At 34.7% G+C, this 16,215-nt stretch overlaps 2 protein-coding genes across 2 annotated transcripts; one reads left to right on the forward strand and one right to left on the reverse strand.

Moving 5' to 3' along the window:
* Positions 1-2,598: 2,598 nt before the first annotated feature.
* LOC106302291 lies at positions 2,599-4,951 on the reverse strand. Its single transcript, XM_013738832.1, has 4 exons — positions 4,547-4,951; positions 3,828-4,453; positions 3,619-3,754; positions 2,599-3,198 (listed from the first exon to the last, which is right to left on the reverse strand). The coding sequence occupies exons 1-4, from the start codon at positions 4,949-4,951 to the stop codon at positions 2,599-2,601; spliced, it is 1,767 nt and encodes a 588-aa protein (XP_013594286.1).
* A 3,587-nt stretch (positions 4,952-8,538) lies between these two features.
* LOC106305321 (CRIB domain-containing protein RIC6) lies at positions 8,539-9,724 on the forward strand. The gene is made up of 3 exons (XM_013741699.1): positions 8,539-8,829; positions 9,026-9,135; positions 9,234-9,724. Exons 1-3 carry the CDS (start codon positions 8,757-8,759, stop codon positions 9,663-9,665), a joined length of 615 nt encoding a protein of 204 aa, XP_013597153.1. The 5' UTR covers positions 8,539-8,756; the 3' UTR covers positions 9,666-9,724.
* The last annotated feature ends 6,491 nt before the right edge of the window (positions 9,725-16,215 follow it).

Below are 16,215 nucleotides of genomic sequence, written 5' to 3' on the forward strand. Positions count from 1 at the left end.
ATGCTACTTTTATACCAGTCTCTCTTGTGTTTCCTACCGAAGAAGCAGTGTTTGGAGTAGGAGACTGTTGTATAGTTGCTTCTGGTGGGTTCTCAAAGACAACTTTGCTAGCAGGCCATGATATAAAAGAGTGTAGGCAGTCGTCAAGGTATGCCAGATCCATCGTTGGCCCCCAAAAATATGTCCCTGATTCAAGTACCACATCTAAGAAGATTTTTACTGCTTTTGGTCCGAGAGGAAGACCATTAACCAATGCTTTTGCTTCTTGTGTCTGGCAACGGCCTTCAGCAACAATTACAACATCATCAGACAAATCCACAACATCATCAGACAAATCCAGTAGTGTGCATTTGTTGAGAGAGTTTGCTTTTGATCCCTGTCAAACACATTCGGAAAATAATCTCATCAAACGCAAAATCATAACCTTAATTACTATGACAATGAGTAAGAAATACCATTACCAGTGGTGCAATGTCTTCTGGTTCAAGCCCTACACCTAGCTCAACACATTTGTTCTTAGGCCATGCAATGACATGGCCAACAGCTTCCTTCATTGTGCACATGTTACTCGCAGGTCTCCATAGGAATGATTCAGGTTCAGTGGCAGCATCAACCAAGACTTTGGCATCCAAAGAGCCTAAACGACTGTCATTCACTATGTCATCGGGGTCTGAAGAAAGGATACGACCCTCACCAACATTCCTATCTTCATCAGCCCAAACAATAAGAAGACACTTCTTCAGGGATTTCTTGTTCACACTCTGTTAAATGGTCAGGTTTAAAATGTTAAATTGTAAAAGAAACCGACCAGAAAGACAACATAAAACTTATTGACTTACTCTTGCAGCCGAGTTTTCACCAACTTCAATGTCTTCTCTCTGAAACATAAACCCAACATAATGCTTATTGTTATGTTATACACTCTTATGCTCAAGACACTAACGGATTAGTGTCTTACCTGGTTTTTCACTCTCGCAAGTTCAGCCTGTAACTCATTAACCCTTTCCTGAAGATGAATTTGCTTCTCTTGCATTTCAGAAATTGACTTGTGCTTCACTTTGAAGCAAGCTAATTTCGTCTTACTCATATTTCTGCCCATTGCTCTCATACGACCAGGATTATCAGGGCCTAACAGTTGGACCAATGTATCTTCATCTTCATTTTTACCAGTTGATTGATTCGCACCACCATTAACAAGCTCTGCTGCTTTTTGCTGTATATTCAAAAACAAAGCAGAAACATTAGATGTCGCGATATAAATAGGAGTAGCCGATGATGTATTAAACTCACAATCTTCTCAGCGGCATTTGTGTTAATAGGAGTTTCATCCTTTCTGGTACGTGACTTAACCCAGACTTTAAGCCGTGACACTTCAGATGGATCTTCAGAACTATTTTTCTGAGTAAAAATTATATGTCAAAACCCATAATATACATGAAGGAAACAACAACAAGATAGTATGCTTACCATCTCTTATGCTAGTCTAACCATTCCCTTTCGGCTACAAGTGTGAGGAATCTGTTTGCGTCTTCTCTCCTTGTAGCTATCACTCAGAACCTAGCATTTCATTGTTAAAATGTAAGCGCACTTGTAATAAACATCTTATTCAATTTGAAATGTATACCTTGAATTCTTGGCTAGTTTTCAGCTTCACAAATTTTCGCCACTCAGTTGGAGGAACATTCTTAGGTCTGAGAAGATTTCTTTGTTGGTTATTCTCTGCTTCATTAATTTGGGTAACTAGGCGTGACTTGGATGATCTCCATAAGGTTCCCATCTGCTTAAGAACTGCAACCCTTTGATAGTCCTTATCAACTTCAAACCTTGCCTGCACTCACATTCAAAACAAATCAATAATCAGTAACTCGGTTAATTACAGAAACAGAGTTGTTGTCATTGAATATGAAACTGTCACCTGGACTGATTTCCAGAGGACTGTCTTCACTTCTTCAGTAAGCTTTTTCCAATTTTCTAGAGTTACAGGCACGTGTTCTCTTACCAACGGACCCAAATATGAAGACAGCTTGACTGAACCAGGGCCATAAGCTTCTCCCATAAAAGTGAAATCCACATGAACTCTGGTATTTGGATCTTTGGCTAGATCTCTCATCATTGTTGGTCCACGCTTTCTCTTACGGGAGGTTGCAACTTCAGGCTCCTGCGTTTCTTCGACCTCACCTTCAGCCTCATTGTCTTTACGATGCTCTGGTTCTGCCATCTGAATTATTTTGTGCACATCATGCTCTTCTTCCTCCACTTCACGCTCTTGTTCCTGTACATCATTTTCTTGTTCCTCCACTTCATGATCTTGCTCCTGTCCTGGTTCATCGGTTTGAAATGTACCAACGAACTCAATGTCATCATCTATTTCTTTTTGTTTCTTATTTGCTGGTTTCCTCCCCCGTTTGTTCTTCTTTGGACGTCCCATCTCAATTTACCTGACACATTATTAAAAAGACAACGTCAACACCATACAAAAGAGAACACTAAAACACAGAGACAACAACACAGACATCACCAGACAAATACAAGCAGAAAATTTTGACCAAGCAAACAACAACACAAACAAGCAATGATATTAGTCAATAAGGATACATTTCACACATATATCCCTTCGCAATCAGTTCTCGCATTCTCAGCTTCATCCATGTCGACATCCATGTCAAAATTTGATGGCAATGGCCCAATGTCTGCATTTCCCTCTTGAATATCTTCCTTACTGTATCTTCTAGAAGGACCTCTCATGACAATATACCAATTTGATGACTCATCTTCCCTAGAGTAAAATACTTGCTTTGCTTGAGATGCTAGTATGTACGGGTCACTTGCAAAGGATGCTTGACTTTGATTCATGTTGACAAGTGTAAAACCATCTTCAATCTTCACTCCATTACCCTTTACTGCCCATTGACACCGGAACAGAGGAACATAGAAGACATTATAGTCCATCAAGATGATGTATGTGACTCTGCCATAGTAAGATACTAAATCGACGACCTGAGATGTATCTTTGGCACTCGATCTACAAACTGCTGAAGCCTCATAATAAACCCCACTATTCTGACTTTTCCTATCAACTGATATTGTGTGAAACCTCTGTCCATTAACTATGAATCCTGTGTACGACCTTGCAGAACAACGAGGCCCATAAGCTATCCACTTAAGTGTTTCTTCATGTTCGGTTGAATCAAGTGGCACCTGATAAAGTAATAACAAGTCATACACCAAAGCAGTAGGCAGACCAAAACCAAGGGAAATTTAAAAAAATACAAATACATGTTCTTTAAGCCACGATGCAAAATGTTTAGTATGCATACTCCATAACGTTGATGCATCTCGAAAACATCTTTCATCTGTGTCTTGTAAATACTAAAGATGCACACTTGTAATAGATTGAAAACCGAAATGAGTATATCAAATAGTTGATTATACATATACCTAAACAATGAAAAGTAATTAAGATACTTACTCTACATATGGTTCGACGATAGCCATATTTTGGATGATAGCTAGATGTGCAACTCTCTTTTCCATTTATGTGAGAGTAAAGGTAGTGCCACTGGATATCGGACGACCCTCTAAGATAGAATTGTTTTCATACTCCATGTTTCTATCTACTTTCTCTTGGACATTTGTTGTCTTCTTCAGGAACTCACTGCAAAACCGGATACATTCCTCGGCTAGATAGGACTCAGCAATGCATCCCTCGGGCCTTGCAGGATTTCTCACAAAGTCTTTGAGAACTTTCATGTACCTGAATAAAACATCAATGTAAATAGGTAAGTAAAAGAGGGCTTCAAAATTTTAAAAATTCATATATAACATACCTTTCAAAAGGGTACATCCATCTAAAGTGGACTGGTCCACCAAGCCGAGCTTCTCTTCCTAGATGCACAGTCAAATGGAGCATGATATCAAACAAACTTGGAGGAAAAAATCTTTCAAACAAGCACAGAGTCTCAACAATCTCAGCTTCCATAACCAGAAGCTTCTCCCAGTCAATGACTCTCTGACACAGCAGATTGAAGAAAGCGCATAACCTAAATATTGCAAGCCTCGGTCCTTTAGGTAGCAACCCTTTAAGTGCAATCGGCAGAAGTTGTTGCATCAGGACGTGGTAGTCATGTGATTTCAGACCACTGACTTTATAGTCATCTAATGAAACACCTCTTGATATGTTAGAACAATATCCATCTGGCCCTTTGAAGTCAAAAAGACGCCGGCAAAAGATCTTCTTCTCTGTTTTAGACAAAGACCACGGTGCTGGAGGCAGATAGGTTCGTTTACCCTGGATTTTAGGATGCAACTCCGGCCTAATACCCATGTCCTCAAGATCCTTGCGAGCCGCAAGACCATCTTTTGATTTCCCATAGTGCAACAACGTCGAAACTAAACTCGCAGCAACATTTCTCTCCACATGGATTACATCTAAGTTGTGCCTAACCGGGAGTTCCTAATCATAAGAGAAAGATAACATAACATTTAAGTTAACCATCAGACAGTATCAAGGAATTACCATTTAAGTAAAAGAGTGTAAGCATCTTACCTCCCAATAAGGTAGCTTGAAGAAGATTGACCTCTTCTTCCATCTAGATAACTCATCTTCATCAACTAGTACTTCTTCCTCTTCCTCTTCATCTTCCTCTGATTCACTCGGTATAACCTCAGAATCTGAGCCTACATCAGCAGAACACTGAACCCTTTTTCTCTTACTTGCAGAACATTTGAAATTTCCGAAATCATTGTGGAAATTTCTGAGGTTTTGAGAAATGTCACGACCAGTTAGTATTCTTCCCCTTCTCCCTTGTTCAGCTTTTCCATCAAACCATTTCTTCTTGCCTCTAAAACTATGACTTGGTGGCAGACCCTTTCTATGGCCCATGTACACATGTTTTCTACTGAACTTCAACCACTTGCTATATGTATTTTTCCCACATAACGGACACCCCATTTTACCTTTAACTTTGCAGCCTGCAAGATTCCCATAGGCTGGAAAGTCGCTGATCGTCCAAAGTAGCAAGAGTAAAAGTAGATCGAGTAAGAGCATCGTAGGTTGCCTCTCCAATGCTCCACAGACTGTTAAGATCTTCAATGAGGGGTTCTAAGTACACGTCTATACTATTACCAGGCTGATGTGGACCAGGAATCAACAATGAAAGCATAATGTTCTCCTTCTTCATGCATAAGTCAGGTGGCAAGTTATAATTCACCAACAAAACAGGCCAGCAACTGTACATCAAATTCTTCATGTTGAATGGATTGAATCCATCTGTTGAAAGTCCAAGCCTGAGGTTCCTTTCTTCGGCTGCGAATGTAGGGTATTTAGCATTCATCTGATCCCATGTCACTGAATCAACAGGATGACGAAGGTTCCCATCGGTGCTCTTGTTGCCAAAGTGCCACCTTAAATCCTTGGCCATCTCTTCAGACCAGCTAACTCTTCATCAAAACACTCAGCAGCTCTGTACAACCCAAAGATCTCATCCTTCCAGTCGCTTACTCTGCTTTCACCTTCAACCTCTGAGTTCAACTCTCCATGTAGATACCAATCTGACCGCATCTTATAACCCTCTTCCATTCCCCTGGTAACAAGATGATCAAGTACCACACTGCCTGAGTGACGATCAATGTTACGGAGTCAATGAACGGACATACAATCATATCAATCCCTCCCATAGCTGAAGCCACATCCCGTACAAACTTTGCAGCCCCTCTCTCATAACCAGGATCAACTCTTCGAAGCACAATCAAAAGGAAAAAACCAAAAAAAGTTAAGTCTCTAAACACCAAAGGAAAGATAAGATATACGCTTAAGTTCATTACCTGCTTAGATGTACCCATGCTTTGTCCATCATTGTGTGTTCGACCCATACATTGAAAGCTTTAGTAACATAAAGAACTTGTCAAGTTGTTCATAGACAAAATCAATTTACAGTCAATCGCTATTTCAATCCTAGAAAAAATCAAAGAGTGTAAGACACATAGAAGAATGTAAATCAACATACCAAACAAATAAGCAATCAACATTTTAACATAGCATTGGAAATTCAGAGTTTCGAAATCGAAAGGGATAAAACTACAATTCTAGGGTTATTTTGTTCAGAATCGAACTCGAAATCAAAGGAACATAGAAATCAAAGCAAGAAAACAACTCTTTGATTTGAGCTCAACATCGAAAGAGATGTCGAGATATGGACGTCCGATACCTTCGAGGTGTTTAATCGAAGAGCTGTGGCGGATTAGAGAAGCGACGGAGATGGTTTTTGGAGATGTAGATCGGTTTCGAGATGGAGAATGGAGTGGCTTTCTCTTAGGGTTCCATAGAGAAAGAGGGAAAAATGAGAGAGATGAGAGGGAAACCCGAGCAGAGAGAGGGAAAAGTGATTAGATTAGGGATTTTTACTAAGTGTTTGGCGGAAAAGCTAATTTTGGTCTCCCGCTTAGTTTAACTCTATCATAGCATTTAGAAAATGCTGTTTTATATTAAAAAAAAATTAGAGTCATCAACCACAGCAGTTCGGTGAAACGTGCTATAACAATATGCTATGAATAGCAACTTTTTTTGTAGTGTTGATCGCCAACCATCTTCTTCGTCGGCTGCTCGGCTTGCAGATATGTCGTCTTGTGGCTTCCTTAGGTGAAGCTTGTTCTTTAGAGGCGTTGGCTCGTGGTTCTCTGTTCGGAACCTGTCTGGGAGCCTTATCACACCTCTAATAATTTGGACCTGCTACGCTTTCATGATCATTCTGGCGTCAGTCATCGGTCGGCTTTACATCCCTCGAATGTTTGTGTTCCATTAGATCTAAGTGACCTCTTCCTATCTTTTTTACGTCTAGTTAGTTTCTTTCTTTGGTGGTTCTACCTCTGCCTCCGAGAGAGTTTGTTTACCTCGTCGACTTATGACTCCGGAAAGGTTTCATACCGTTGTTGGCTTTGTGTAAAATCTTGTTTTAGTTATGATAATCTACCAGATGACAAAAAAAAAAAACAATTGTGGGCAGATCGTCAAAACTGAGCATAAACAATTATGGGCAGATAGTCCAAACAGTTAAAATTTGTAATGTTTTTGATTATTCTTTATTAATACAAAATACTGCTTCCCTTGCATTAAAAAATCTTGTTTGTATTATATTAAAATAATAAGTCTAAGTTATTTAAACATAAATTATATTTACTTATAAAATCCAGCTATATACTAAAATTATAGATGCTAAAGTATATTTTTTGAACCACAAAAAGGAAATATAAATGATCCTAAACAAATATATGTTCTATAATATAACTAAATTTTTTTTAAAAACAAATTGAATGCAAACTGTTAATATTAAAAATATATATATTCAAGGGAATATCTATTTGATTATTTCAAATTATCAATTTATTTTCCCGAACTTGAAGTTATATTATTATGTAATAACAATCAATAATAAATTAAAATGTACAAAAAAATCTTTTTATATTAATAATTTAAAATAAACACATAAATAATAATATTATAGAATTAAATTATATAACATTAAAATGTAAATACTATATTAAAATGTTTACGATTATATCAAAATTATACATTTATAAAATATATAAAATACATGCACGCACGTGCGATTCAACCTCTAATATATTCTTAAGAAACTTAAGTACATGGCAAAAATATAAACATTTCTTATACTGTTTTCTTATGTTTTTGTTACATAATTTATGAATTGGTGATAAACAGTGTGCCGTTTTTGAGTTTTGAAAATGAACGGTGTAAACTCTTTATTTTCTTACATTGATTTTTTTATTTTTTTACTTGCAAAATTTTATAGAGCTTAAACAATTGTGTGGGTAGATCGTCAAAAGTGTTAAAAACTTGTAATGTTTTGGATTATTCGCTATTCATACAAAATATGCTTCTCTTGCATTAAAAAATCTTGTTCGATTTACAGATTTCGGACTTATATATTTTTAAGACACTTAAGTACGTACATGGCAAAAATATAAATGTTTCTTATACTGTTTTCTTTTTTTGAAACACAAACATTCTTATTCTAAAGTTTTATATTATGTTCTATTATAAGATTGAATAAAACTTAATGTTTGTATCCATTTGAGGAAGAAAACGTAATTCTATAATATGAATTCTAAATTTGATTATTTCTGAAAGTAATAAGTATTAACCATCAGATTAACGGAAATCTTGGATTAAATACACACATTTTCCACTTGTTTTTGCTTTATCACCTTTGTTATACTCTCTCCACCATTCTTCAAACAATCATTTTCGATATTTTTCTTTTTCATTTCTTTGATGAACCTTTGCTCCTTAATTTTCCCCTCCTGAAATTCGAGTATTTTTAGGTGAATTTACTATATTTTTCATTTACCAAACCATTTTTGTTTTGTTTTTAATTTTTTTTTGAAACACTGTTTTGTTTTTAATTATTTTCTTATTTTTGATAGGAGAATCCGCTAATTAAGACAAACCTACAACTTTCTAAGATGTATTCTTAATTTGTCTCCCAGAATTATTTTGGAGTCTTGAGGAATGATCTTTCTTCACTTCGTTTATTTTTCATAAAATTGTTTTCCTCAGTTTTGATAGCCGCCAACTTCTTGTTTCTGGAATCGTGAGGAATTGTAAATAGCATTTTGCGATTGTGAAATTTGTGTTGTTGCATGCAACAATTTTCATAATTTTCTTTTAAAATTTTCATCTTTATTTTCATCTTCATTTTCTTATGTAAAGAAAAAGAAAACACCTGAATTAGAGACCTATGCAACTGACAATGTCAAGCTCCAAGATGAAAAGCCTCTTGAAAGGCCTACGATACATTTCTCAAGTTTTTGGTAATTAAACTTCCTCCTGATCTCTTAAAGTTTATATATGTTGATGAATCAGAAACTATGATTAGTTTGCATGCATTGTGATAATTAATATTATCCATACGTACATGTTGAATGGGAATGAATAATGGCATGGTAATCAATATACGTTCAACTAATACTTATTTTTGGGAGTGTTGGTTATAAAAATGAATGGTAGAAAGTGGAAAAGAAGAAGAGATAGAGATAGGGAATCCAACGGACGTAAAGCATGTTGCTCATATTGGTTGGGATGGTCCATCCGCTACTCCTGCCTCCGCACCAAGCTGGGTATGTACTTTACCTATAATTCATGCATGCCTAGCTAGCTAGCTACGAGTAATTTATTTGTTTGGTTTTAATGTGGTCTATATTTGCATTTTTGAAAGATGAATGAGTTCAAAAATGGTGGAGGATTCGAATCTGGACAAGGAGGCGGAGAAGATGATTCATCCGTGAAATGTATGTCGGAATGTGGCGGTCGGACCAGAGATTTACCAAAACTACCAAAATCTTCGAGGAAAGCGGCTTCCGAGAAAGGTTCTCCGACAAGGGAAATATCATCTGACAAAACTAAACGAAGGTCTTCGAAGAAAGGAACAACATCATCGTCAAGAAGACCAAAGGAAGTGTCTGAACTAAATGAGCGTGCTTCGTTACAGGAAGCTCCGAAGAAATCGAGGAGGAAGAAGAAGACGAAAGAAATTGGAGGATCAACTAGATCGATACGAAGATCTGACGTGGATAACATGTCGGATTATATGTCTGAAACTGGTTCTATAAGATCTATGCCTCAATTCGACAACAGAGATGACTTTTGAAATGGCGAGACAGTCTTTCCTTCCTGTTTGGAGATATGCATGGCTAATTAATTTTCAGAACATACCACTATATATTGGATTTTTTAGTCTTCATTCTTGTACTGTGATTATTATTCACCTTAATTACAAGAATACATTTTTGTTTCTTTAAATACAATCGGAGATTTTGAACATAATTCGAGACTATCTTTTACCAGCGGCTTTCTCTCCAAGCCATCATCCCTTTCCACTATTTATCAATCTTTGGATGTATATTATATGACAATGAGTGAGATGATTTAAATCATTTGTTTATAGATTCATTTTGCTGAATAATCATAACAGGCCCAAATATGAAGCTTATAGCCATCGCACAGTAAACGCCTTCGGATGGGACATTTACGCACCCATTTTTCCCTTTCGCTCCCTGAGCGCGCGTGCCGCGTGAGAAAAGAAGAAGAGGGAGTATCCCATTTGGTCTATTCTTTTATACCAAACCTATGTAATAGTATTAGGTTGTCTAATAGGTAACATAACACTAAGCATCCCTAATTTGAAATTAACAAATTCCCGCCCGGTGCTTTACTTCTTGTATTTATTGCTTTTCACCCATTAATAGGAACTGTGCGATACTCCTGAAGGTAAAAATAGAGAGGAACAACCTGAAGAATGTCTGAAGAAGACGACAACAACGCAGTTAAAGCTCATCCTCCAACCGAAGAGGTACCTTTCTACACATTAAAGATACGGAATCCCCATCAATGTTGCACAGTGTGTACGTGAGGAGGAATATCGAAAAGCAGTCTATAAATGGGGACCTCATAGTATATTGTACACATAATTTTCTATCCAATTTGATAGTACAGATCTATGAAAATTTATAAAAAGATTCATTGTTTGTTTTGTAATTATACGGATTGGAGACTAATGGGAGGGGTGTTATACCATATAAAATGTCCTTTGACAAAGTAGTATAAGAAAAAATTTAGGGGAGATGATAGATCTGAATGTATGAGGAAATGTTTAAATAGCCTTTAACGAGTAAAGTAAAGATGTCGCTTTCACCTAATGGGTTTATGTAGACAACTAATGGGAAACAAATTATGCGTGTGGGTGCAGATGCCAGACCAGAACACCGTTATGATACTGACGGGAAACTGGGTCAGAGAAGATGATGGAAAATTGGCGTTCGATTCGCTACACGAAGAAGCACAAAGTTCGTCACACTCAAATCTGGTCTGGAATACGAGGAACTCGTTGACCTCGTGAAACAGAGCCTAGCTATTGCGTCGCAAAATGTTACACTAAAAATGTCATATCAATATCCTTCTTGGGTGCTGATTGACGATGGCGATGGGTCAACACCCCAGTTCATCTCAGACGACCACGAGGTGGAGGTGTTTGTTCAAATGAGGCGCAAAATAGAGGAGGTCAACCTATGTGTCACCATCGCCAAGTGCAGCGATGGATTAAGCACTGCTAACCGCAAACCACATTTTGCAAATGTCACTGATCAGAACCTATGTAATACCGCGGCAGAGGGTACCTCAAAAACTGATGCAACAACGGAGGATGAGTGGATGGAGTTTGCGATCTCTGACGGCCGCCAATCTCGTCTATTACTGCCGCCACCTTTGCTTTATCCGCCGAAATCGAGTTCTCCCCTCTGAAACCCCACTAAAAGCTCAAAACTCTTTCGCTTAAAAAATTTCTCAATCGGCGCACAGAACAGTTAATATATGAAAACGACCGCTCGGTTTCCAGGGAATATCTAAAAACGGTGGGTCACACCCTTCCACGCGCAGGAAAGGGTATTTTTGTCCATACGCACTAAAATATATATCATATCGTAGCACGACATTTGCTATGAGTATACAATCAATATAATTCGTACTATGTTTATGCGTCCAAATTTCCTTTAAATGTATCAACTTTTAAAATCCATAACTCTACGTAAATTTATCTCCTAGTAACCTTCCCCCCTAGTCTTCTGAATATTGTTATATCTCTAATGAAGAACTTCTGCATTTTCAGGAGCATTCGAAAAATGATGAATCAATAATTGTTAGGAACACTCTCGAGAAGACACCCGGTTTAAGCTGTGAACCGGAAGTTATGTTGCAAGATTTACCCAAAGTGAAGAATTCATCAACAAAAACAAAAAAATAAAATCTAGAAAAAGTGTTTACAGAAAAACAAACATTTTTATGGTAACAAATCACTAAGATTCCGCAAAATTCTGGTACCAAATCGGATTTTCTAACTACGAAAAATTTCTTGAAAAACAAAATATAAAATCTAGAAAAAGTGTTTACCCATTCAATTTTCCTGTAATTTTTGTTTAAATCCAGGAGATTCACTCACACCAGATTAAATTATTCTTAGGAGGGTTTGGATGATTTAATTTAAAAGAATTTAAGTGAATTCAAAAGCTATAGATTTAAAGTATTTTATGAGATTTCAATGAACTCCATCAAAATGACAACTAAAATCTTTAAATTTGGCATTTATATTTTGCATTTGAATTCTATTATTTCATCCAAATGATAATACTATAAAAACCACTGTAATGTTGAATAACATTGCAATTTAATAGGATTTTGAAATCTATAAATTTAATAACACTAAAATTTAATAGCATTTATAAAATCTAGAGTAGAATAATAATGGAATTGTATAGAATTCTCTATTCTTTCAAATTGTATTAAAGTCTTCAATTGAATTTTCCCTCTTTAATTGAAAATTCTAATTCTGTTTTGTTATTTTCTTTCTTTTTGTTGAATTTGAAAGAGAATACACAAGATTACATGGCTGCTTCGAAACTTGAATACAGATAACTTTATTGGCAAAAAAAAAAACAATAATATAGAACTTGAATATAGAAAATCAACATGAATATTTTTGGACTACATTTTGAACTACTAACAAAAAAGTAGAAAGTAATACAAACATTATTAATCCAAAATTTTATGTAGGCACCAATTTTTTTAATGATTTTCATGTCACTACTAAACATTTATAAATTTTGACTGATTTTTATATGCATATGCTAAATTTTAATGAACAGAAATTGTACTGGTTATTTTCCTACATCTCTGTTGAACCCATTGAACCCAAGGGTTTATCCATTAAGTCCTCGTATGGATATGGTCAAAGATATCATGGAAGAAGTGATGCATATCCACTCAGAGAGAATTATACATAGGTATTTAAATCCTAATGTTATATATCCTATTGAACAATACAGAACAACCATTCATCAGATTCTTGGCTGGTAAAACTCTTGAGGTTCCTAATACTATGGCTGGCAATGCTCTTCTCCCTCTAGATTGCCGGTCAAGTGTCAATTCATCCTTTGTTTTGGGCTGCCGTAAAGAAGTTAGATTTTCTCGTAAGATTTGGTGATGGAATGTCTTTTTGGAGAAATACTTTGTTGCACGCTACATTAAATATGTTATTAAATATCTTAGTATATGTAAATACTTCATTTCTTTATATCTCTTCATATGTAAAAAAAAATGTTATTTACACTTCTGGTCATTTCAAACATTAAATATCTTAGTTTAGTTTCTTTTTGAAATCCTCTTTATCAAGGCTCCAACAGCTAACTAGAAATGCTTCTTTTGAAACAAGATATTTGTAAACTGTTGGAAGCACCAACGGTCTATCATTATGTATTTTTAACTTGTTAGAACATTTTGCATTGTGTCTTTTGGTTCCTATCACTAAAAGTACCAAGTAATCACATGGTTACCTTCTTAGTTGTTGTTGACTATTTCTCAGGTGGACTGAAGAGTTGTAAGCTGTCTTTAATGCATGAAGTTGAGTTTTGAAATTTATTTTTAAAATATATTGCAATAACGTTATCTGATGTTTTTTGAAAAATTATATGATGTTATATTGTCTATCTTATAACATAAACCGTCTTCATCTTTATAAAAACACTTTAAAAAAAGTATTTCTACAAATGTACATTTCCTATCTACTCAGCTATTCATCACCTCATATAACTCATATCTATTTAATATAGTTAAGTTAAATTGAATAAACCATTAAAATTTTAGAAAAAAATATTGTTAGTTTACAAAATTAATCAAATTGAAAATTGATCAAATTGTATAAAAAAATATGACAACATCCCTGATCTTAGCTAATACTCCCTCTGTTATGCCTATTTTATCCTTTTCATTATTTTCTTAGTGCTGCTAAATTATTTCAGATCATTATTCTCATCACTAAAGTAAAGAACATGATATCTCACATGAACTTATTTATAAAAATAAAAATTCTATATTTTATATGATAACGACCTTTTTTAAAAATTGTTTATAGTTTCTTTTGAAAAATACATATGTTACAAAATTATCTTGCATACAACAATATTCCTTTGATGATAACATTATAAATCTATATGTTTATAGGTTTAGTTGTAATAAAATTACAAACATGTTAATACCAAACAAAATATATGTCTTATTATCTGTTTAGCTAGGTTATTTAAAAAATCTCAAAAACAAATAAATATTTGAAACTAATTAAAAACAAACACATTTCAATCTAACCATTTACTAAGTTAGTAGTGTAACTTATAACGACAAAGTAAATATTTCTGATTTGTTTGAAATCATGTAAGACGTGTTTAAGATATATTATGCTTTTACATATTTTTTTTAGGTTATCACCCATACATTCGGTTTTATTAGACATTATAGAAAAAATAATAAAAAGCACTAAATTGACTTTGATTTTAAATCTTAAACATAATATTAAGTTCCAAGTCAAACTTATTCATTATTTTTATCTTTTATATAAAAAAAAAATCCAAAAAATTGTCTGCTTACAAATTAAAAAGCATATTTTAGATTATCATTACATAAATTGAATGAATGTTTATCCCCACCTGGCACGTATGATCCCCTTTTCTCTTTTACAGTTCACACCTTCTGCGGTTCTCCTCCCTAATGTGTTCTTATTTCATATGTATAAATTTTTCTTGTGGCTCTTACCTCTTTTGTAGTTCCAACTGGTACATTTAAGTTGCTTCATAATTGTTTTAGTGATCCATTTGATCTCTGGTGTCCTCTTATCTTGTTGTCCTTCCATATGTTGACTAATCGAGACTTTTGTTTACAGGAAAATAAAAAGGTCAAATTAGCAACATACCTTGTATAATCAACATAAAAGATATCGTGAGTGTCTCGATGAATGATTGTTAAACTGTGTGTCCTTATGATGATCAGCTTTCTTCATCAGTTTGGTTATGTTGGCTCCATGAGATCAATAGATCCTAGTTCATGTCATGTTCAAGGCATTGTGATAAGTGATGTTGTACATAACTCAATTTATCCTCTCCTTCCAACAACGCCGGTTACTATAATTTGCCAATACGGATCTCTTGGTAAGAGTTGATACAAAGTTCATAAGACCCATGTTGGACAGCTTCTGCAAGTCAACAATTGAGGTAGTACAGTGGTTGCTTCACTACAAATAGCACTTCAATATGAAAAAAAACAAATAACATCAAGATTTTCATATAGCACTTCAACATATAAAAGATGACACTTACCAAAAGACATGCTCTACATTTGACCTTAGAGCCTCAGATATGTCAACATGATGGTCATTAATTTTATATATGACATAACATGTTATCTTGTAGCATGATAAAATCCTAGTCTTATGCTTTGATGTCTGTAAAAAATGTATATATATCCACATTGGGAATCTTAATAAGTAAAAATAATAATTATTTTTGTTAAGATTACAATCATACTTTAATTAATCCGCTTGATAATTAGTCTTATTCTTATATGAAAGTGCCAATTTCGACCCCAACTATTTAGGTCGTGCCAAATACGACCTGAACAATTGATCAGTGCCAAATACGACCTCAACTCAATTATAATTCGAAAAAAACTACCCAAACTTCTTAGAACGTGCTTAAATCTACATTGACTCTAACAGAAGTTAGTCAATCGTTAACAAGATAAAACGACGTCGTTTTGATATACGAAGAAAATTGCCAATTTCGACCCCAACACTCTCGGTCGTGCCAAATAGGACCCGAACACATGGCCAGTGCCAAAACCGACCTCAACTTAATTATAATTTAAGAAAAACTGCATGAACTTCTTAAAACGTGCATAAATCTACATTGACTCTAACAAAATTTAGTCAACTGTTAACAAGATAAGACGACGTACGTCGTTTTGATATATATATATATATATATATATATTTTTTTGAAATATGTTCATTCCGGGACTCAAACCGTGTTGTGTACCCTTTTAAAGAGGCACACTAACAACTAGATAAAAATAATTTTTTGAAATATTATTACAAATTTGAAATTATATAAACTACTATTTTTCTTCATTTTATCCAATTTAAAATTTTGGTGATAATTGTTTCTGATTTATATAAATGCATTAACATGTTTTTTTATTTATCATATCTTTAATAAACTTATATCTTACTAAAATATAAATAATAAAATATTTATTATTATGCAATCTTAAATATACTTAAAACTTTGAATTTCTTTATAAAATTTTCTTCTATAAATTATTTT

The sequence above is a fragment of the Brassica oleracea genome, chromosome C7 (genome assembly GCF_000695525.1).
Source record: "Brassica oleracea var. oleracea cultivar TO1000 chromosome C7, BOL, whole genome shotgun sequence".
NCBI lineage: Eukaryota > Viridiplantae > Streptophyta > Magnoliopsida > Brassicales > Brassicaceae > Brassica > Brassica oleracea.

Excerpts from the sequence above, each read along its gene's own strand:
- LOC106302291 (XM_013738832.1), bottom strand. The coding sequence starts at position 4,951 with ATGGGGTGTCCGTTATGTGGGAAAAATACATATAGCAAGTGGTTGAAG. Across the intron at positions 4,454-4,546 it reads TCAAGCTACCTTATTGGGAG|GAACTCCCGGTTAGGCACAA; the intron begins GTAAGATGCTTA and ends TCTTATGATTAG. Across the intron at positions 3,199-3,618 it reads CAACAAATGTCCAAGAGAAA|GTGCCACTTGATTCAACCGA; the intron begins GTAGATAGAAAC and ends TTACTTTATCAG.
- LOC106305321 (XM_013741699.1), top strand. The coding sequence starts at position 8,757 with ATGCAACTGACAATGTCAAGCTCCAAGATGAAAAGCCTCTTGAAAGGC. Across the intron at positions 8,830-9,025 it reads ATACATTTCTCAAGTTTTTG|AAAGTGGAAAAGAAGAAGAG; the intron begins GTAATTAAACTT and ends AATGAATGGTAG. Across the intron at positions 9,136-9,233 it reads CTGCCTCCGCACCAAGCTGG|ATGAATGAGTTCAAAAATGG; the intron begins GTATGTACTTTA and ends CATTTTTGAAAG.